This window comes from Leptinotarsa decemlineata, unplaced genomic scaffold (assembly GCF_025532065.1).
Source record: "Leptinotarsa decemlineata unplaced genomic scaffold, Ldec_3_MD MMD2_tig00026282_RagTag_RagTag, whole genome shotgun sequence".
Taxonomy (NCBI): Eukaryota; Metazoa; Arthropoda; class Insecta; order Coleoptera; family Chrysomelidae; genus Leptinotarsa; species Leptinotarsa decemlineata.
The window spans coordinates 23,056,004-23,078,930 of NW_027412668.1; the positions used below are offsets into that span (position 1 = coordinate 23,056,004).

The 22,927-nt window shown below is 33.1% G+C and overlaps 2 protein-coding genes across 3 annotated transcripts in view; one reads left to right on the plus strand and one right to left on the minus strand.

Moving 5' to 3' along the window:
* Positions 1–22,927, plus strand: part of Npl4 (Nuclear protein localization 4) — a 44,569-nt gene that overhangs the window by 12,735 nt on the left and 8,907 nt on the right. The gene's annotated exons all lie outside the window — the stretch shown is intronic.
* Positions 15,990–21,191, minus strand: LOC111509246 (uncharacterized). 2 transcript variants are annotated; one of them, XM_023164953.2, is made up of 2 exons: positions 20,905–21,191; positions 15,990–18,956 (listed from the first exon to the last, which is right to left on the minus strand). In XM_023164953.2, the coding sequence occupies exon 2, from the start codon at positions 18,952–18,954 to the stop codon at positions 17,323–17,325; it is 1,632 nt and encodes a 543-aa protein (XP_023020721.1). In that variant the 5' UTR covers positions 18,955–18,956; positions 20,905–21,191; the 3' UTR covers positions 15,990–17,322. The 2 variants fall into 2 exon arrangements, with proteins under 2 accessions (XP_023020721.1, XP_074036196.1); XM_074180095.1 differs by lacking the exon at positions 20,905–21,191 and adding an exon at positions 20,609–20,630.

A 22,927-nucleotide genomic window follows, 5' to 3' on the forward strand; every position in this document is an offset into this window, starting at 1 on the left:
AGTTTTCAATCATATTTATTGCACTTTGATTGTCAACACATATTGTGGGTACACCTTTCAAATATAGGTTAGGATAGGTCAAAAGTGAGTTGGACTATTCAACCCTCCACTCCACTCGACCAAATAAACCCAGCTTCTTAATGTATGGTAAGTGGTCTTTCAGGTCAGATGGTTAGAGTGTGGCTCTGCCATACCTGTGAGACCTGTGACCTGTGAGAAGGCCTGTTAGAAATCGTAGTTCATCCCTACTGTAGTTCAACAACTGTTTGGTATCAAGCTTCGAAGGCTAAATAACCGCCTTGAAGTGAGCCAATCCTGGAAGATTCTGCCAGAAGTTCAAATGTATCAGATTTGTAACTATTGCAGCGCAGGGGATATATTCATCGTCACGAGTTGTCAAAACTTCACTTGCTTATATTCTTTGAAATACTTTTTTGTGGAGATTTCAGTGCTTTTCACTGTCTTTTGAATCTGAAAAATGAATGAGAAAATATAAAGAGAAGACAGATACGAGTATTGGGGACAGCGGATCATATTCTAAAGTCAGCTGGTTATCAAGCAATAAAATGTAGTTAAACAAATATTGTCACCAAGGAACCTCATGTAAAAATGAGGTGTATGAGAGAGCATTTCAAATAGCTCTGTGAAAATGGATTATACCTGGTTGCCTTTACTAAGGCGAGAGATTGAAAACGAAGATATGAACCTAAACTGAATTCCTAGGAAACACCTTGAATGTGTATTCCTGTGGACTATCGAATATGGATATTTCATTCTTTTGATGTGTGTCAAAGGAAATATAGCTGTTTGCAATCGAGGCGTTGTTCAGAAGTGAATATTTTTGGGTTGTGAAAACGTAAAAGGATTATTATCCTAAACGGCAACCATCTGGAAAGAGTAAAGTATAGGAATTTAATTTTTTCCATCTAATATTCAGTTATTCATAACCTATTGGATTTTGGAGCCTATAAGCTTGGTTTTCTTAGAGCTGAAAATGAATGAACAAAATTTTGAACTTTTTAGAACTCTGCGAAACAGGACTTGGGAAATTAGAACATTTAACACACAATACATGTTTTCCCTTTGTTCATATGAGTGACACTGGACTAATCTGGGGCTAGACATATCAAATTTGACTCATTTGTTTTGAATGGTGTTTTGAACTTCCTGCCGTCTCAAGCACTTACATCGTGCTCGGTGGAACAAGATCTTTTAGGCTATGTATATTTTTGTTGGGATTAAACTGGAGGTAAACGATGTTTAGGTGTTCTCGATTAGGTTTGGTATAATCTGCGGTAGATGCAAAACTGAGCGGGTGTGTTTTAATATTCCAGTACAATTAGCGATGTCCGACAGTATATTCATTTCAATAATTATTATTGAGCCACCAATTGTACTCAGAAATATAACCACTCTACAATTTGTTGCCAAACATCAATCAAGAACACCTACAAAAATTTAAAATTACAATATCTAAAATGCAGAACATAGATATTTCAGTTCGAATCTTTTTTTGGGTTGGGTTGAGATATCTTGTATCCTTTGAAAGTGCATGCACATCACAATTCACTTCAAATTTTATTTGGGAGCTGAACTGGTGCAAAAAGTGCGGTATAATTCCAGTGCATACAATATGTGTATTCAACAGCTTCCAGTGGTTAAAGCCGCTTCATCGCTGAATATGTGGTAGATGGTAATCGCTAAATGAAGCCGCTAGATGAATTTAATGCAATTTTAAAAGCGCCTTTACGCTAGATTCAGCGCAGTAGTTAGCCTGGACGCAACTCTTAATCTAAATCAACATAATAGAGCGTTCTGTCAGTTGTCTTATTGCTTTCAAACCCAGGTGACTTATGTAAAAAGTGGAAGATTTTCACCATAAGTAATAGCGAGATTTAACTGCAAAATTATTACAAATAACGTATTGAAATAGTTTTCATTTTGAATACTGGGAAGCACATGTTCACTAAAAAATGTATTTTTAATGCTGTTTCGACTCCTCATCTTTACCAAACGTTTAGGGTTTTTATATCAGTGAATTTTCTTCGCCGAGTCGTAAATTCTCGACCTTTAAAACGGAACATCGATGTTTTTTTAGAATTTAGGTACCAAAATGGCCATAAAAGTATGTTATTTTCGAAGCCTGAATTTCGCTCATAAATTTGTGAATTTGCAAGATATCGATTTGTCATCCAAATATGCTTATAGCTGGCAATAACACACTAAGAAAAGAACGTCCTGGCCCAATCAGGAACCGAGTTTTTTTTTTGTCAAAAATTTGCCACACCTCTACTTAGCAACATTAGAGGCTGAAATTGTCACGAAAACTATTTTAATATTTGGATTTCATTAAATCTTGAACATTTTTGCAAAAAACGCGATTTTAAACAGTGAATATGAGTTTTGAATTTGGTTGGTTATCCTAAAAAATGAACCACCGATTTAATTTTCAATTTTTTTAAACTTTACAGAGCTCTCTGTATACTCAAAGTAACAAACTACGTTGACATTGAAAGGTATTTTTTATTAAACATTAAGAAGGCAGCAAATTTATCAGTGTTCTCGAGTTTGGCCGCGCCATAAAACAGGGTTCAGATATAATCAAACTTATCACTGACTCAATTTTGTAAATTTCTTTTAAAAACATTGCTTGCCCCTTTCTGTGTTCATTAATTAAGCAACTATGTTGAGACAAGGAGGTATAATTGATTACAAATTTATAGGCAGCTAATTATCAGTAGAAAATAACCTACTTTTTTGGGCGTCAATAGGTGAAACCACCTATTGGTGTGACACCCAAGTCAACTTGCCAAGTTTTTATGTCAGTGTTGGTGGTTTGACCAATCAACCGACAACTGCGGTAGCAGAAATTTTGGAAGCTATCCTGGAATACCATCGGAAAACGAATCCACATGTTTCTATAAATGATATAAAATCGAGAAAGGTTTAGGCAGTCAAGGTGCTGGAAAATAATTCCATGAAAATCAACAGATGAACAGATAAGTACTATTCTGATCATTCCCATATTGATTTCAATTTAAGATCCACCGGTAGACGGCTGTTTCAGCCTATGTGTGATTAGGGCCATCGCTAATCTGTCCATAGAATGTGAAATTGAAATATGTGCCATACGTTACAAAATGAAAGACTGTACCATTTCTGTTATAACCGCATATAGACCACCAAATGGTAATCCCAATATTTTTATCAGTGTGTTAACACAGGCACTTGATATAGCTACTAGTAGGTCTGATTTTGTTGTTCTCTGCGGAGACTTTAACATAGACTGTCAAAAATCGAGTATGAACACAAAATTGCTAATAGATATTTTGAACTCATATCAATTATGGGAAAATGCCAAAGAAGATACTAGAATTTTTACCAATAGAAACGGTCACACCAGCGCAACCTCTATCGACTACATGGTGACAAATCTCCCAAAACCAAGTTTTAAATGTAATATAGTTCAACCAAATATTGCTGATCATCTTGCCCATATTTTAATATATGATAGGACGGAAAACATTGACAAAAAAGAAAAAGTGTGTAGCAGACATTCAGTTATGAGGCGTACGCTTTAACCTGACAATATTAAGGAACTAAGAACAATACTGACTTTTGAAGACTGGTTGCCTGTATATCATCTACTTCTTAATGAAGCTTTCCAATATTTCATTCAGACATTACTATGGTATTATGATATATCATGTCCAAGTAAACATGTACATATAAGAAACAATGGTAATAACACAAAACGTTGGGTAACAAATGAAATAACTAAAGAAAGTAAAGAGTTGAAGAATATGTTTTGGATTTTATCACACTCTCATGAAACCAATTCCATTCTAAAGGACGGATACAAGGCAAAAGTTAAAGAACACAAAGAAAAAGTTAAAAAGGCAAAAAGAGACCATTATTCGTTGAAAATAAATAAATCCGCAAATAAAACTAAAGAAACCTGGAAAATTATTAATAGCGAATTAGGTATAAAAAAGAAAGATGGAAAAGAAAAAATCATTCTTCTGCTTTTGCTGAGCATTTCGCTAATGCGTCAGATTCCGCAATGTTAAATCATTTTGGTCAGAATATGTATCTTCCCTGTACTAGGGTAGAAAATGACACCATCAATTATCCATACCCATCTTACCCTATCACAGAATATGAAGTAGTTGATTGTCTTGATAGAATGAAAAATAAGACATCTTCAGGATATGATGAATTATCGATTATAGTTATAAAAAATATTATTGACTTAATACTAAAACCATTTATATACCTAATAAATCAATCACTTATACAAGGGTTCTTTCCAGATGAATTTAAAAAAGCATTGTTGCACAAAAAAGGTGACCTAAAAGTAGTTGACAACTACAGGCAAATTTCTCTTCTCAGTTCTTTATCGAAATTGTTTGAAAAAATAGTGTCTACAAGAGCGATCTATCGCTTAGAAAAGAACAAATTAGTAAGTACTTCTCAGCATGGTTTCAGGCAAAACAGGTCGATTGAAACAGCCTCGTGTCACTTGCTTAATTATATATATAAAGAGATTGACAACAACAAATATGTCTTATCATTGTTTTCGACTTGTCAAAAGCCTTTGATACAGTGTGTATTGAAACTTTAATAGATAAATTGGCGCCTCTAGGACTTCCAGCCAGTATAATAAAGTGGATACAATCATATATGACAGATAGAACCATGATAGTGAGATGCAATAATTCAATTTCACACAGTCAGGCTGTGAAACTTGGGGTACCACAGGGTTCAGTTCTTGGGCCACTGTTGTTTCTTCTTTATGTAAATGATCTTTCACAATATTTAGAAAACGTTCATGTTACCATGTTTGCCGACGACACAACGATAACAATATCCGATCAGGATGCCGAACAGCTTGCAGTTAAACTGGAAATGGTTGTAAATCAATTTTCTTCCTGGTGTCAGAGAAATAAGTTAATTCTAAACACGTCCAAATCGGTAATAGTCAAACTTTTTCACCGAAAATTGTTACCCAACGAACTTTTTGTAATTGACGACATCCAACCCTCTATGGAAACTAAATTTTTAGGCACTCATTTAGATGAGAGTATAAAATGGGGTAGACACATTGAAAGTGTATGTTCAAAACTAAATGAAGCCTATTTCGCTATTAAACAAATGAATTCAACCTTGAATACAGCAGGCTTGTTAAGCATTTACTATGCTATGGCATATGCACATATTAATCTGAATATATTGGCATGGGGTCGAGCAAGAGAATTCTTGAGAGTGTTTGTTTCCCGAAATCGTTTAGTAAGACTGATTTTTAACTTGAATTATCAAGACAGTTGTCGATCTATCTTTAAAGAAAATAAAATTCTTACGGTGCCTGCTGTGTACATTTTTCGATGTATTATCTTTGCCAAACAGAATATAGATAATTATCCGTGTAATTCTGAGAAACATGAATATAACACCAGACACGGCAACTTATTGAAAATTCCTGAACATAGAACGACATTCTATGAGAGGTCTCCGGATTACAATGCAATCATATATTACAATAAACTACCAGAATCACTCAAACGGACTGGAAGTAACATCATATTCCAAAAGAAAGTTAAAGACTTGCTATTAGAGAAATGCTACTATAGTTTCCAAGAATTTTTAGACGATAATTTCTGAAAAATAAAATATGAACTAGATCTGTATACGTTTTTATATATTTTAATTGTGTATGTGTTTATATGTATGTATAAATTTATTTCTTTTTTTTTCTTTTCAGTGACGTCTTGTATAAATATTAACATTTTTAAATTTATACCTAGTATTAATTCTGATTATTGATTGACTTACCATATATACACTATGTATCGTGAATGGTGAATAAAATATTATTATTATTGAACATCGTCAGTACCGGGTAGACGGTCCTCAATTAAAGACAAAATGTGGATAACCAAGAAAAGTACTTAATAAAAATTACAAGCGTAAACGCAAGTGAGATATAAGTTGAACCACCTATTGGTGTGACACACAAGTCAACTTGCCAATTTTTTTTATCAGTGTTAGCGGTTTCACCAATCAACCAACAACTTCGGTAGTAGAAATTTGGGAAGCTATCCTGGAATGCCATTGGAAAACGAATCCACATGTTTCTAGAAATGATATAAAATCGAGAACGGTTTAGGCAGTCAAGGTGCTGGAAAATAATTCCATAAAAATCAAAAGATGAACGGATAAGTACTATTCTGATCATTCCCGTATCGATTTCAATTTAAGATCCACCGGTAGACGGCTGTTTCAGCCTATTGAGCATCGTCAGTACCGGGTAGGCGGTCCTCGATTGAAGACAAAATGAGAATAACCAAAAAAAGTATTTGATAAAAATAACAGCGTAAACGCAAGCGAGACATAAGTGGAACCACCTATTGGTGTGACACCCAAGTCAACTTGCCAAATTTTTATGTCAGCGTTGGTGGTTTGACCAATCAACCGACAACTGCGGTAGCAGAAATTTGGAAAGCTATATTCAATTTCATTATTTTCCTTTAGCTTGACTGCATTAACCTTTCTTGATTTCTTATCATTTCTAGAAACATGTAGATTCGTTTTTCGATGGCATTCCAGGATAACTTCCCAAATTTCTGCTACCGCAGTTGTTGGTTGATTGGTCAAACCATCAACACTGACATAAAGACTTGGCAAATTGACTTGGGTATCACACCAATAGGTGGTCCCACTTAGGTCTACCTTGCGTTTACGCAGTATTTATCAAGTACTTTTGTTGGTTATTCACATTTTGTCTTCAATTGACAAGCACCTGCCTGGTACTGAAGATGCCCAATAGGCTGAAACAACTGTCTACCGGTGGCTCTTGAATTGAAATCAATATGGGAATGATCAGAATAGTACTTATCAATTCATCTTTTGATTTTCATGTATTTATTAAAGAATATATAAATAAAATTATTAATATTCTGGAGCGGTGAATATGACATGCTTAAGGTTCCGGTGATAACACTTACCCCTTGCTTTTCATGTAGACCTACGACTTTGTAGGTCCGTGTGGCAGATATCCGACGGAAATACAACAACTAACCCACTTATATCATTGTAAAATATGATCAAAGAGATGAATAAAATTATCTATCTATCTATATTTAGAAACCATTTACTTCAGGGTAGTTTCAGATATTTCTGTACTCTCTTTTTTTGTACTATATTTTCATCAATCATCTCACCGTTCTGCTTCATAGTTAAATTCTTTTTACACCGAACTCTGGATCTATTTTTGTAAATGTAAATTACTTTCGGATAATATTAATTAGTTGGGCTATGAAATATGTATAATATGCTTAATTATAGTTATTTATTTCGACATTTTGAAAATAAAAAAGATATAATTGTCTTTTCATACTGAACTCATTCACGCTTTTAATGAATATGAATAATGACATTTCTCATTACTGTAATTCTTAAGTTATCCAAACTGAACATGTATGAAACTGTGCTGATTCCAAACCGCTACCTCATAGATAAACCAATAATACTTGATTGTTTTATTGGTTTAATCTACCACTAGCTATCATCCTAATATGTATCAGTTATGTACTATTACGAAGTTTCACCACTGAAAGTACATATTTTTTTACAAACGGAATTTTGATAGTAAAATTATAATGAAACATGAGATTACTGAAAGAAAAACCCGCTCAAAACAAAAACGCACCACTTTTCCTTTCTCACTTGGTACACAAAATCTTCGTAATGGAATTTTAAAGAGATATCAGGTTGGTAGGTAGATACCAAAATGAGTGGGTCTTTTAAGCTATAAGCTTATATGGTGAATAATCTTTCAAGTCAGATGGCAAAAGTGAAACTGCCAAATTCTGAAAATTTGATTCGGTCCGATCCAGAGGAGACTGTTTCATCATCTTCCAAACAGAGAAGGTATGCACTGTCTTTTGACAGTCTATTTCTTTTCATATGATTTAAACGACAGTGACCTGTAAGTAGGTCTATTAGACAATATAGTTCATCCCTGCTGTCATATAACAATTGTTTAGTAACATACTTTGGAGAATGTATAAATGCTTGAGAATGGGTCAATATTGATGAACTTTGCCAGAAGACTGAAGCTCTTTTTGCGTTCCAGCCATTCTGTGTTTGTTTGGCAACGCCAAGAGAAACCTCCAAGCAACGTTCAACATGGACTTTAATCATGAGGTTAGTTTCTGTCAATCTCTCCACTCACAAATTAATAGTGTAAATTTCTGCGGTCTCCTAGGTCCCTAGTCAGTTCTCTGTCATGAATCTGAAGGTGTTTTTGATCCATCTATGAACCATCAGCTTGCTCTTGGTATCCAATCCTCTATACTTATACAGTGCGTTTCTTTAATGCCCCCCCTTTTATTTTTTGAACGGGTCAACTCAAAAAATCGAAATTTGGGATAATGAAATCAATGCATGAATACTTTATTTTGAAGTGAAGTTGACAAATGAAACTTTCAAGATGGCGACTGGGCGCCATCTGGAAAAAAAAATCTGTCTTGTGACAGACACATCATTTTAAAGCTCCTGACGAATACTTCACAACCCTATAATATGAAGTCAATATCTTCACCTACTACAAAATGGCGGAACATTTAATAATTGCCTGAATACATTGACATTTAACTACATAATATGAGGTAATAAGCTTGAGGTCAGTTCAGAAGATGCTCGAAATGGTTGCCTTGAACTTCTTGACATATGAACAGCCTATCCGATATTTCACGCCGAACATTTTCGAACACAGTAACGTCAATATCTCTACAAATATTTATTATTCTCTGCCGTATATCCAATATTGAAGCAGGTTCATTTCCGTACACCTTTTGCTTCAAATAGCCCCATGAAAAAAGTCCGAAGTTGTCAAATCTGGCGAACGGGCTGGTCATACTGTAGGTCCTCGACTGCCAATCCAACGACCGAGAAAAGTAGTAATGGAGTAATGTGGTGGTGCTCCATCTTGTTGGAATACAATATTTATTCCCCTGTTAAATTTTGATCAATAAATAGAGGTCCTACAATATGGTTTCCCAATATTCCTGCCCAAACGTTATTTTTTTCTGGATATTGGGAAAACCGAAAACTAAATGAGAATATTCTAATTGAACAATGATCTCCATTGTCGTACTGACATTTTTTGTCGTTTTTATAAACAAAAAATAACTTAACTAACATTATCGGGTTGTTTGAATTGCCATATGACAGATAAAAAGGAATATTTCTAGAAATATCGATATTAATGTGTTTGTCTTCAGGAAATTATTAAATGTTCCGCTATTTTGTAATAGGTGGAGATATTGACTTCATATTCTAGGGGAACATAAGAAATGCACTGTATATTTTTTTACCAAACGTTATGCTCGTTCAGACAAAACATTTAGGTAGCAAATCTGCAAAACTGAATTATTATCGATATATTTTATAGCTTCTTTAAGAAGGATATCTAGTATATTATATCTGGTAGATGTGATGGTTGATATGGATTAAAAAATAAATAAATTCACTGAAAACAAACTTTTATTTATTCAAGATATTGTTAATGACTAAGTTGTTTTTTACAACAGTTGTTTTCTGCACCTGCAACCACCTGTAAGAATGATTTTTTTTTGTTACATTGATGAATGCTCTGCAGCATCGTTTGTTAGTGGTAAGACTGAACGTTTGAAGTTCCTTAAATAATGTTCATCTTAACAAAAAACATCTTTTCCATTCACCACAACTGATAAACTGTTGTTTTCTCTGGTAATCCTATTTTGTACAGGTATCAGTTTTCAACAAATAAATATATTATACCCTGTCTATTGCCAAATGTGATTAACGCTTATTTTCATATTTGAAATGAAAACACAGAAAACAGCACTCTTGTATCGTCTTCGATAATGGTCAGTGTTTAATATTTTGTCGTCAATAAGAATTGTCTGTACTTTTTGGTTTGGTTTTTTTTTTAAGAATTGAAAAACAGCAAATATGTCATAATAAATTCGTGATCAACAAAATTGTTTTTTCATGTCGTCTCCGGTTCTCAGCTGCCGCTACTTTTTCTTATTTCAAGTACAGGTTCCTCAGTCGCCGCTACATTCTACCCCTGGTCAAACTTCGTATGGTTATCAGTTTGTTCAGTTTGAAATGGATATGACTTGACTACGGGCCTTCTGTAAATTCCTTTCGCAGTCTTCACATCAGTAACGCGTACTCGCCCGTTTCGGGAAAGCGTTAATAAGTCTGAGATTTTTTCCATTCTTGGCGAAGATTCCCCTCTTCCAATACATCTGGAGGTCTATTACCACTGAACGTGCCTAACAGGGAACAATTCGAAGTTGACTGTCTTACACCACACACACACATTCAATGTGTTCTTGAGTAGTATTCGTATATGTTCGAGTGGTGGCTTCATCTGCATCGTTGAATTTTGAGGGAATCCAGTATCAATCGAAATATTGGTGTTTTCTTGGATTTCCAAATCACTTTCATTTACTTTGAATCATTGCAGTATCGTTGGTTGAGTCTTTCCAGAAATATGTCTTATTGAATTAATTGGTCAGAATATAATTGGCTAGCGGACTGCCAATAAAAGCTCCCAAAAGATCCAGCCTTGATATGGAAATTGTTTTCTTAGGGGCAATTCTTGCTTTTGCCATTATCAAACCAATGACAAACGAAAACCACTCGTAAGTAAGCTACGGAAGTTGCTGGGGCAATATCTGATCTGAAAAACTCAAACTCGTTTCTAATTGAACCACTTGGAATACTCTTTAACGCGTGTATCGAAAAAAGTATGTTTCCAAGTGAATTCAAAGTGACCCGAGTTGTTCCAATCTTTAAGAAAGGCAGTGAGGATGCAATTGAAAATTACCAGCCAATATCGATCGTCCCAATTTTCGGCAAATTATTTGAAATCATCCTGAAAAATAGGCTTTGAGTATTTTCATAAGTACAAGCTATTCAACACTAATCATTTCGGATTTAGGAAATCATCCTCCACAATAAGTGCGGTAAAGAAAGTAATCGAAAACATAATAACTTGCTTTGAAAGAGGAGAACACACTATTGCCGCTTTATGTGATCTAACAAAAGCATTCGATTGCGTCTCCCATTCTATTCTACTGAAAAAATTAGATGACTATGGCATAAGAGGAACTTCCCTGTCTCTTTTTTCTTCATATCTGACAAACAGATACCAATATGTGTCAATTGACTCGAACAATGTGTCCAGTTACATGTGGAGTTCCCCAAGGCTCGGTTCTGGGGCCTTTTTTATTCATAATCTATATAAATGATCTCTTTTCCTTCATGTCACCTCATAATTGTTTTGCTTTTGCCGATGATACTACTCTTGCGACATCCGGAAAAATCAAGGGTAATTTGGTGCGCGATGTAAATCAAATTCAAAAGAATGCTGACATATGGTTCAAAAGAAATAATCTAATGTTAAACGAAAATCAAACTCAACACATCATTTTTACATCAAACACCTCTTGGGTTGAAGGACAGTGTTAATCTCTTAGGCATACATCTAGATGATAATTTGAACTGGTTAGAGAACATTGAACAACTTAGCATTAAACTGTCGAAATATACATTTCTTTTTCGGAAATTGAAAGATATAATCTCTCAACAGGTGCTAATATCAGCTTTCTACGCTTTTTTCCATTCTCACATCTCATATCGAACAATTCTCTAGGGAAATATTACTCACGCAAATAGGATATTTATGTTGCAAAAAAAAGCCGTATGAATATTATCTGGGGCTGGTTTCTTAGATTCCTGTAGACCTTATTTCCTTTCGATGAAAATAATGACAGTACATTCTCTTTATCTGTATCAACTTTTGATATTCATAAAAATGAATCAACATCAAACAGAAATTGTGATTTCGACTATCATGAGACTAGAGGCTGTGATTTGTTGAGGGCCAGTAGATTCAGACTGAAAAAGTCAAACAGAAACTCTATTGGTGTCAACTTATACAATATTCTACCTCCCCATGTCAAAAAGTTAAATCAATACTTGTTCAAAAAGTATCTGAAATATCTATTGATTTCAAATTGTATTTATTCTACTCAATTTCAATTCAATTCTTTATTTATCCATTCGAGCAAATACAGCTATAGGACAAGTCAAAAAACATAGACATACAACAAAGTACAGTGAGTAAAATGATAAAATAAAATAAATTATGTACATGCATAACAAGGATTGCAGACAAAATACAATTAACACAAGATAGTGAAATAATACATGTTTACAGGTTGTTCTTTAAAAAATTAATTCATAATAATCTTCTAGGGAGTTGGGACACAGATCAATTAGTATCTTTTTCACTTCAATAAGAAATTTCCGGTTTGAAAAGGATCTATATCTTTGTGGAAGTCGATTATAGAGTCTTAAGCCAAGTACAGTAGGTGAATTTAAGCTAATATTTAAGCGTCTGAAGGGAACGGAATATTTGCCTTTCTGTCTAGTATCATAATTGTGTAGTTCATCTACACGCATATGGTCGTCACGAGCTATGTGTATATTCTTCAAAAGTTCTAAAATGAAAATACCACTAACTGTTAAAACCCTCATGTTTTTGAAAAGGTCACGACAACTATGGTTAAATGAGACTCTAGCAATACATCTAATAATGCGCTTTTGAGCCAGAAAAACATTTTGTGCATATGCTGATCCATCCCAGACTGCAATACCATAGTTAATTCTTGATTGAACTTCTGCAAAATAGAATGAACGGAGATGATTCAAATTCAATGTATATCTAAGATTTCTGATTTGGTAACATTTTGAGTTCAGTGTCTTAGAAAGCTGTAGACAGTGAGTTCGAAATGATAAGTCTTCGTCCAAAAAAATTCCAAGAAATTTAACACTTTCAGTACTATAAATGCATGTGTTATTAATGTTGATATTTAATGGCGGTACTGACGAGTATGTAGCTGTCTTATCCAGAGAAACACAAATAAACGGCGAAACAGTATAATATTCATTCTTGGGTAATAATGTATGTGTGTATATGTGACTTATCTTATTTGTATTTTATTCATATACATCTAAAAGATCAATAAATTATCTTATCTTATCTTGAAATGAAGAAAGTAATTCCAAAATGAACTCTTTACAAAGATGTATAGATCATATAAAGAAGTAACTTTCAGACACAAACTGGAAGGAATGACATCTCGAAACAACTACTTTCATATAAACATTGAATTACACGAAAGAAATAATACTTTCGAAACAACTAATTTCATATGAAGATTGAATTACACAAAAAACATTTTTTTCTATTCAATTTGTAATCTAAACATTCTTTACGGAATTGAATCAGATATCATTCACAGGATTGCTACACAATGAAAGAAATAAAATTTTACTTACATGAAACACTGTCATCTTCAATAGCGGACATCGATGTTTCGGAATAATACACTTGTATTATTGCCTTGTCAGCACCAATCCGGATAACATTACAAGCTAAAGCACTCAATTCATTCATAAAATTAAGACGAATGAGTTAAATCTACTCATGTCATCGATGACGGTATGTAATGACATTCATTCGCTTCGCTGACTCAATCCTAGCCATAAGAATCAAGTTTGAATTGAAAGGGATATATTGTTGGAAGAGATTAATTTTTGGGAAACGTTTTGGCTTTCTACTTTTTGATCTTTATACAAAAAATGTGGGAACATTCCAAAGAAAGGAAGAAAGCTAATAGTTCCAAAATAAACTCTTTACAAAGATGTGTACATCATACAAAGAAGTAACTTTCAGACACAAACTGGAAGAAAATACCCTCTCGAAACAACAGTTTGTCTGAAAGTTACTTCTTTGTATGATCTACACATCTTTGTGAAGTTTATTTTGGAATTATTTGCTATCTTTCTTTCTTTGGAAGGTTCCCACATTCATTTATATATATATATATATATATATATATATATATATATATATATATATATATATATATATATATATATTTGTATAAAGATAGAGAAGTAGAAAGCCGAAACCTTTCCTCAAAATTAGCTTGTCAATAGCTTTACAATATTTTATCTGCCATGAGAATGGATTTATTACAAATTGTTTGTTTAGCTATCACCAACCTTTTTTTTTCCAATGTGGCATCACTGGAGTTGATTATTTAGGGTGTAAATGAAAGGTCATCTTACAGATGCGGAAAGTCATTTTATTTACTTGAAATCTAACGTGAGGTGGTAGGTACTCAGTTATCACAAATATTAGTCGGGTAACAAGGCACAAAACACTGGCTACTACATTGAGTTCGCAATGAAGGGGTTTTGTTTACATCACCCAGATATGACCACACATGTTGCTGAGTAATTAAGATATTGAGGAAATGTAAAACTTCATAGTGAAGTCAGTATCGTCGTATCAATCATGAGATTATATTTTTGTTGAAAGCAGTACTGAAATAATACCGATTTAAAAAAGGTAGAGTTTAATGTTGGAAATTACAACAATTATGGTCATTTCTGCTTTATATTGAATAGAGATCAGATATACTATGGAGTTTTTGGCAATACAAATCGAAACATTCGTTGGTATGTCTTAAGCAAGTTCGAGTACTCCAAAATATTTGTGATCTGTACAGTTCTTTTTACACACGAATTACTAAAGCTATTGTTTTTTACAACGATTCTAAAATCTATTTTTTCTGCACATTGATGCTTCACATTTAGCCTACAGCAATAGCCACGATTCAGATAATCATGACATATTCAATTGAAAATCAATCGATTAATTCCGAAAACTATAAGTGAGGCCTCTTAATTGTGAAAAATAAAAACAGCACCTTGTCCTTTACTTTATTATTAAAGTTTTATAAACTTCTCAATTGTTACTTGAAATTTGTAGAATCAAATGCGATGTCTTTTGTTGCATGTCTTTCAAACAGTACCAGTTAGTTTTCACTTGAGGATATGTTATAATGATTTCTTACACACACCTTTGAAATTGAAATTTATCTTGGTCTTATCTCTGTGACAAATGAGCTTTATTGTATCCATCTGGAACCGACTAGAATGTATGAAAACGAAGAAATCTTTATGTTTCTTGTTCAACTTAAGTTTTAATCACTTGATATTTACCTCCAGTTGAAACTTGGAAGGTGTTTTAGCTCTCTATCCAAATTCTTCAGAAATAATACTCTTTCATCTTCAGGCATAATACTTGATACATTGCACTTTCTAATTATGCAGCAAAGCACATTATAATAAAAATTACAATATGAAAGATCATAAATCAGAAAGATCAGATTAAATATATATTTAACTTTCAATGAATTTTGAAAAATATAAATTTCATGAGAGGACCCTCCCATTTTGAAAACTTTGGCAAGATGCAGAGTTTTGAACTTGAATATTACCAACTTTTCGAGTATCATCACAAATATCAAAACAACATAAATACAAAAAAAAACACTTTTTTCAGGTGCCTATCTGATAATATTTATAACAGTTTGATTGTGAGTTAAATTTGGAAATATTGAACTATTTTAATTTCAATAAAACTGATTGTTTCAAAGTGTGGATTACTAAATTTAGCAAATCTTTTTTTCAACTTATTTCAAACCAAATTTGAAAAACAGGTAATTTTAGGATCTCCAGACAAACTTCTTGAAAACATACCAGAAAAACAACTGCAAAGCTATATATCCTGTTCAAATATTTTTTTGATTAAAAAAAGTTGCCTCGTATTTTCCTGTTTGAGGAAAAATAAAAAAGTTACTCATATTATTATTAAACACTTGTTGAAATTGCCACTATTCTTCAGTTGACTAATTATTGCGAAATGGTGCTGCTTTTTTAACATTAAGTTCAGGTTAAATAAATTTTCAAGTCAAAAATGATATGCATTCATTAATTTTCACTAAATTTTCGTTGTCCATCTGTTGTTTTTTTATTAGTTCAGTGTTAGTTAAGTAATTAAAAAAAAAAAAAGATGAAAATAAAAACTTTATTTCATTTCTTTTTAGTAACATTTATCAACGCTATATATATCATAGCTTTCTCAGATTTTTATATTTTTTTATAGAGACACTATATACCCGGTTTATACTAATAACTTAGCTAATAATATAAACTTTAATACAAGTTTAACAATTTACCGATTTACCGTACTTAGATACTAAACACTTTTCTCTATTACAATTTTTGCAGGAAATACGACAAGAAATATATATTCTAAAATAAAGAATAAAACTTTGGTTAATTTTCATTCTACACAAAGTTCGAGACATCATTTCATTGAAACAAAAAATACTTTCAAGAGGTTAAGATCCAATAACAATAATGTTTCGAATAAAGCATAGAAACTTAGGCTAACATTAAAAGAGAAAATTCCCGCATGATGTTCTTCCTTCTCATGCAATTTAGACGCAATTGCACATGAAACTAATCACTATAAGGTACATTACGATTTAAAACCAGAATAAATAAAAGGAAGCATTTCATTATAAAAAAGTACAAAGTAAAACACAAAACATAATGGAATAAAAAGATCATCGATACAAATACAGCTTAAAAATGGAAAATAATGGAAATATTGTGGAGTTCCCTGGCAATTCGAAATTCTGATTTTTAAACTCTGTTAATCTTTAACATTTCTTTCGCTCTCTTCTAAACAAACATAACAAATTACACTTATAAGCTAAATTTCACCATAAGCTAAAAATCGACAACAATAAAAAAAATATCTATCCTTTGCTTTTTTACGATATTTATCATTACAATACGAAAATATAGTTATTTCGGAATTCGATAGTTTCATATATAAGCTAAGACGGTACTTATCAACGTGTTTAAATTTTTTCCATAGACTGCAGTTTGACTCAAGCTACACATATAAAACATCTATTTTTTTTTGTACGGTTATTTTTGTATTTAAAGTCGTTTGATCAAACATCAAATAGATAATATTCTTCCCCTTTCAGGCCGGTTATTTTGTAGAAAAGATATAGCACAAAGCAAGCTTCTCTTCTCACACCACCCTCTCTACAATATGAAAATATTTTTTTAAATCCAAACTAGTCCAGAGAAAAATATTGTGTGAGAAAGGTCTTCAAAAATGTAAAACTTTCGTGGGAAACAAAAATTATTAAAATATTCTTCTAATAGTTGTTTGAAGTCATATACGATTTTTTTCAGGAAATTAACACATGAGTTCAAACATCTATAATCAATAGTAAACTACTTTAGCACTTTCTAAAATAAGCTAGAAATAAAAGTAGGCATCATTTTTTCAAGTTAAGAAATAAAAATTAAATCGTTATCATTTTAGTTTAGTTTCCCACATTTTGATATTAAGATATTTTTTGTGGGCTTACCCGCAGTGTCCCCATATGTACTAATTTTTTCGACCAGTTCTAGCCCTTCTACAACATGTCCAAATATTCCTGTAAAACCACGCATTTCTTGTAAAATTATTCGAAACTGCGACCCTACCATACCCAGATTGTCATGTCGTTTTTGTGTTCTTCTCATTCCTACTGTGCCCCTTACGGCCATCAGTTTGGTGTCATCTGGCAAAAAATAAGAATCTTCAAAAATTGATCTTCCTCCACGACCATTATTCAGTTCAAAATCACCAGTAATGACACTTTCCCCTTCCCAGCACTGAAAGATGTGGCAGCCTTTATATCCCATACCCGCTTCCCCTGTGGTTAGCAGCCCAAAATTTTTTGCCATTTTTGGAGCCACATCGGAACGTACCTCAATCACTATTCGACCAAGCTGAGTACCGTTTACATCTATGTTGAAGTAATAGAGTGGACACATATTTGCTGGGTTACGCATTTGAGGAGAATGTATGACATTTTGCATCATCAAATTATTTTCTTGGTAAATATTTTTAGGAGCAGGAATCACGAGGTTAGGTGGGGGATTCTGAGGAAGATAATTAATCGAAGGTACTGAGTTGTGGTTATGGTAGTCGAGAGACCCGTTGGAATTTTGTTTTGATAGCATGTGTCGGGAGTATAATTGAGACATGCAGTAGTTTGCCAAGAATAATATAGGATTTTGTTGGGAACCGGACAGAACACGGGAGTTTCCTGGGTATACTGATTCGCCGTTGTGTATATGACCGAGGGCTTGCTTCAGAAGTTGAAAATCGAATATAACGCTCGAGTTTCGAATAAGATCATCTAGTTGACACTGCAGGTACATTTCCTGGTAACGAAGTTGTAGGCGTTGCTTTTCGACGTTTACGCTCGAGTACAAATTATGGACGTCTGACAAATTTTCGGCCATAGAAAGATTAAGTCGTAGTTTGGCTAAAGTATCCCTCGTTTCAGTCAATTCAAAGTGTGACGCATTATTAGTCAAATCGGCTTCAACGTGTGTTTTTAACGTAACACAAGCCTCTAGAATTTTAAGCAAGAATTCACGTTGTTGCATAGCCAGTCTTTGGATCTCGGATAGCATTTTGTTCATAGAAGCCAAGTCGATCTGCAGTTCGGCAATCAATTGGTCTTTAGCTTCATTCTGCGATTTAATTTGATGAGATGAGTGATCAGTTGTATTGGCGCATGCTCGACAAACAGGTGAGCAACATGTGTGACACCACAATGCCAAAGGCATTGCGTGTGTGTGGCAATTTTCTGATATCACCTTGGCAGGTTTGTCCGGAGGTTTTACTCCCAACTTCAGTTGAGAAAAGTTCTTTGTCAAGCACAATACAGGATTGTAGGTTGGGAGGGATTCTGGTCCTAATTCACCAATTTCAGTCCTTTTCCAACAGTATACGCAATAAAGTTCCTGGCCTTTTGTGAGATTTGTACGCATACATTGCAAACAAAAGTAATGCTTGCAGGACAGCAGTTTGGGACTTTGGTCAGTTTCGTTGAACTTTTGCTTACAATACCCACACAACATCAGTTCTTCAAACTCTGGTACTACGGATTCCATTTCTGTAATATAACAAAAATTTTGTTTCAGAACAATACTGCAAGAAAGAAATATATGCAATTCTCAATGATTTTTATGTTATATACTCTGTAGTTTACAAATTAGAGTGGAACATTTTCACTTCCATGGGAAAACTACTATAGGACCCAATAATTAACTTTTAACTCGAATCCTAAATTCTGGATTGCATATTCAAGTATATTAATATATTTGAAATGATATATATTGTTAAAACTCTGCTTCATAAATATTCATGGCATATGGTTGAACTTGGACAAAATTTAAATATCTGAAAACAATCCATAAAATGAAGAAAAAAAAATTTTTATATTTTTTCAATGCCATCAAAATTAAAGTTTCGAATAGTTCTTTTTATGGTCTGAAGAATTTATTATTTGAAATTGTAGTGGTCAGTGGTCGTTATAATTGGTAATCTTGTCAAATATTTTAGAAAAAAAAATGTATACCTATCTATTGTGTCCATTACATAATAAATCGTTTAGGTAATTGTGTCTTTTTGCATTTCAAAATTCATTTATATATACATTGTTTAGTTACTTTTAAAAACATTAGCATTATTCCAACATATTGGTTTACCATTCACATTCCTATTGAGTTTACTTCCTATAAACTTAAATCTTTATCCCATGTCAATAGAAAATATTTACCACTACCTGAAACTGTATTCCCTTTGGGTAAATCTGGATTTTACATTTTCAATAAAATTTAAAAAGGGACACATCATTGGACATTGCACTTGATATATTTGGGAATGTCAAAGTTGGCTGTTCACTTTCCAGGTCAAATAAACTTTCTTGCGATAGAAATTATAAAAGTTCTATTCTTAGTTTTTCCACGAACCTTCATTTGATAGGAAGAATTTGAATCTCTGGCATAAAATGAATCTAAAGAAAACATTTTTAATAAAAACACTGTTTCTTGACACACGTTTTGCTAACCAAGGTATCAGGCGATGATAAAAACAGTTTACTTCTGAAGCGAGAAAGGTATGTTCATGAATAAGTGATTTAAATTATCATTACATCAATTCAAGTGACACTGATTTATTACAATCAAAAAGGTTTTGAGGTTATCCAACTTTCAAAAATGTAAAACAACAGTGACTGAACAAAAAAAAAATCATTGCTACCACATATTATAGAGTTACCTTTTTTTTTTGAAAATGGATCTCAAAAGGAATTTCAAAATATATTAAAATTTCACATGAGAATGGTGATTACATTCAGGGTCAATTTTAAACAGGCATTGAAAAAATATTTTTTCTATGGAGCATTTTATCTCTTAGACGATTATATCCAAAAGCGTGGTTAGTTTTCTCATGTACCTTAGTATGTATTATGTATATAGCTTTTAATATATATTCACTCCATGTTACAACTTTCAAATGGTTAATTGACTTTAATGTATTCGCACCTTTTTGACTAAATTTTGTGTGAAAACAAACTACATTATCCACCTATCTGTCAGACCTGTGGTTTGAATTTCGGAAACATTAATTTAGTTTAACCTCGTAAATTATTGAGTATTAGAACACTGCTCTTGAGGTAGATATAGATAAATGAAATGTATTCATTTACTATAATAAAAAAATCATTTCCTCCAAAGTACCTAATTCCACTGAATAACCTGTTACCTTGGTTTTTGTAATTAGTCATAATTCGCGATTGACAAATTTTCTATATGCTTATATTCATATCATATAGTTGAGAAAACAAACAAAGAAACTGTAAGATACAATATTATCCCACGAATTTATTCAATTTGTAGTAGAGCTTCGCGCCAAGTGTTTTGTTTGCGAAAATATCGACAATCGACAAGTGGGTTTTGCGTCGTGTCAATTACAAGCAAGCAACTACCTATTTCAATGTTTTTCTATTCTTGAGGGATGTGATTTGTGTTGTTTTTGCTGTGAGTTGATAATAACCTTACCGTTTATAATTTACGATGTGTAACACAGCCTTTAAGTAAATCCGATTAAACGATACGGTATATTTGGTCGTTATTAAAAACTCGAGTTTCGGCAACGGGTTTTTTCGCGATTTTGTACTATTTGCGTGTTTTCGGTACGGCAGACGATTATTTATCAAACGATTCTTATTATTACATAATTATTTCGTGCCGAGAAATTCGGCAGAATTACGAAAAAACTTAAAATTACAGTGGCCGCTTTACGATGTGCCACATCATGTTGACGACTGACATTCTCGTCCCGTTAAGTTTGCGGCGAAGCGCTCGTGTTTGACCTTGGGCATTGACGTCGCACCTCACTTAGGATCCGTTAATACGAAAGCGCTAAATTCAAAAATAAATCGATACGGAAGTCTAGAATTGCCAGGACATAAGTTATGACGATGTAATAATTTTAGCTAAGTTGACTTAAATGAATTTCTTCGATGGATTCGACTACATGAATATTTGGTTTAAAAAACACATTTACTTTCAATGTGATCATATATATAAAACAAAGAAAATTCTTATTTTAAATTTCGCCCCTTCAGATGTTTTGGACATCCGTCCACGGGAATTTATTGTAACTTGTCAATGTCAATGGACATTGCTCAAGTTTCATAGGAACGTTCTCGCGAAGATTCCCGTTGGAATTTGGATAAGATGGGTTCCACAATTTCATGGAAATACGTTTTCACATTGATTGCTACGATATTTTGGAATTACAGTCATCAAATCTATCTGAATCGAACATATGAACATCAAATGATATTCTTAAATATTGTTAATGCTTTTCTCGAGAGATACTCTAAGAATATTCATTGTAGGCTGCAGGATATATTCATTACATACACAGAATATCTACCAAAGGTAGTAAGTAAGCCAAATGGAAATGTGATGTAATTTTATAAAAAGGTAAAATAATCCTAACGGTTCCACGCTTTGAAATAACTCGATAGTTATATAAAACCGCATATAATTACACAAACACATTTTTTTATACTTGGTAAGACTTGGTGTTTCTCTAAATTTTTTTGAATATCACTTATTTGGTGACATTTATTGTGATTTCCCATTGATTCAACTTCATGGGAAAATATTCCCACAACTATTTTCCCATGATTTAATGGGAATTTGGATATAATTGCTGGTGTAGTTTATTCTTGATTATTATTTTATTAAATAAATACATGATCTATCAAACGGTGCTCACTCTTTTGTTGACAATATGAATTTTCAGATTGAGATATGATACTTTTGCCTCTTAATCACATTCGTTTGAAGAAGAAAGGACCCCGCAAAATCCTTACGGAATTTGGGTCTTGGTAGATTATTTTGAATTTTTGATATGATGTAGTCTATGCAATTCTCAAGAAATGTTATCATTGCGCCAACCTCAAAAAATGAATAGATTTGCTGCTAGGGGTCGTTAAAATCACCCCTTTCTCAGAATATATTATTCATTTTCGAAACCGGGAACGATATTTTTACCTGTTTCATTGTAGGTAATGTTGCATATGTTTATGCCCTTTTTAGAAAATTCTTCACCCCCCCCCTCTTCACCCACCCCCCTCTTCACCCACCACCTATTATGAAACACAAAAAATATAGATTTCGTTGACGTGTATCGTCGGATGTTTGAATATGCTTGAATCAGGAAAATAGCACTTTTTCATTCCCCCTCCCCCCGAGGAGTACAAAACAAAAAGAAATCTATGGATTTTTTGAATTATCAATATGATGCAGTTCATGTTATTGTGAATAGAAATCAATTAGGTGATAAACCCCAAAAATAGATAGTTTTGTTGATAGGGAGCGTTATCACTCCTTGCTCAAAATAGACGATTTGTTTTCAAAACCAGCAATAACATTTTCACCCGTTTCATTGTAGCTAATGTTGCAAAAGATTGTGTTCTTTTATTAAAAAAAAAATCTCTTCTCTCCTTCCCCCACCACCTATTATGAAACGCAAAAAATGATATCTGTATTATTCTGAAATGCACCG

Excerpts from the sequence above, each read along its gene's own strand:
- LOC111509246 (XM_074180095.1), bottom strand. The coding sequence starts at position 20,630 with ATGACTAATTACAAAAACCAAG. Across the intron at positions 18,957-20,608 it reads GACTAATTACAAAAACCAAG|AAATGGAATCCGTAGTACCA; the intron begins GTAACAGGTTAT and ends GTTATATTACAG.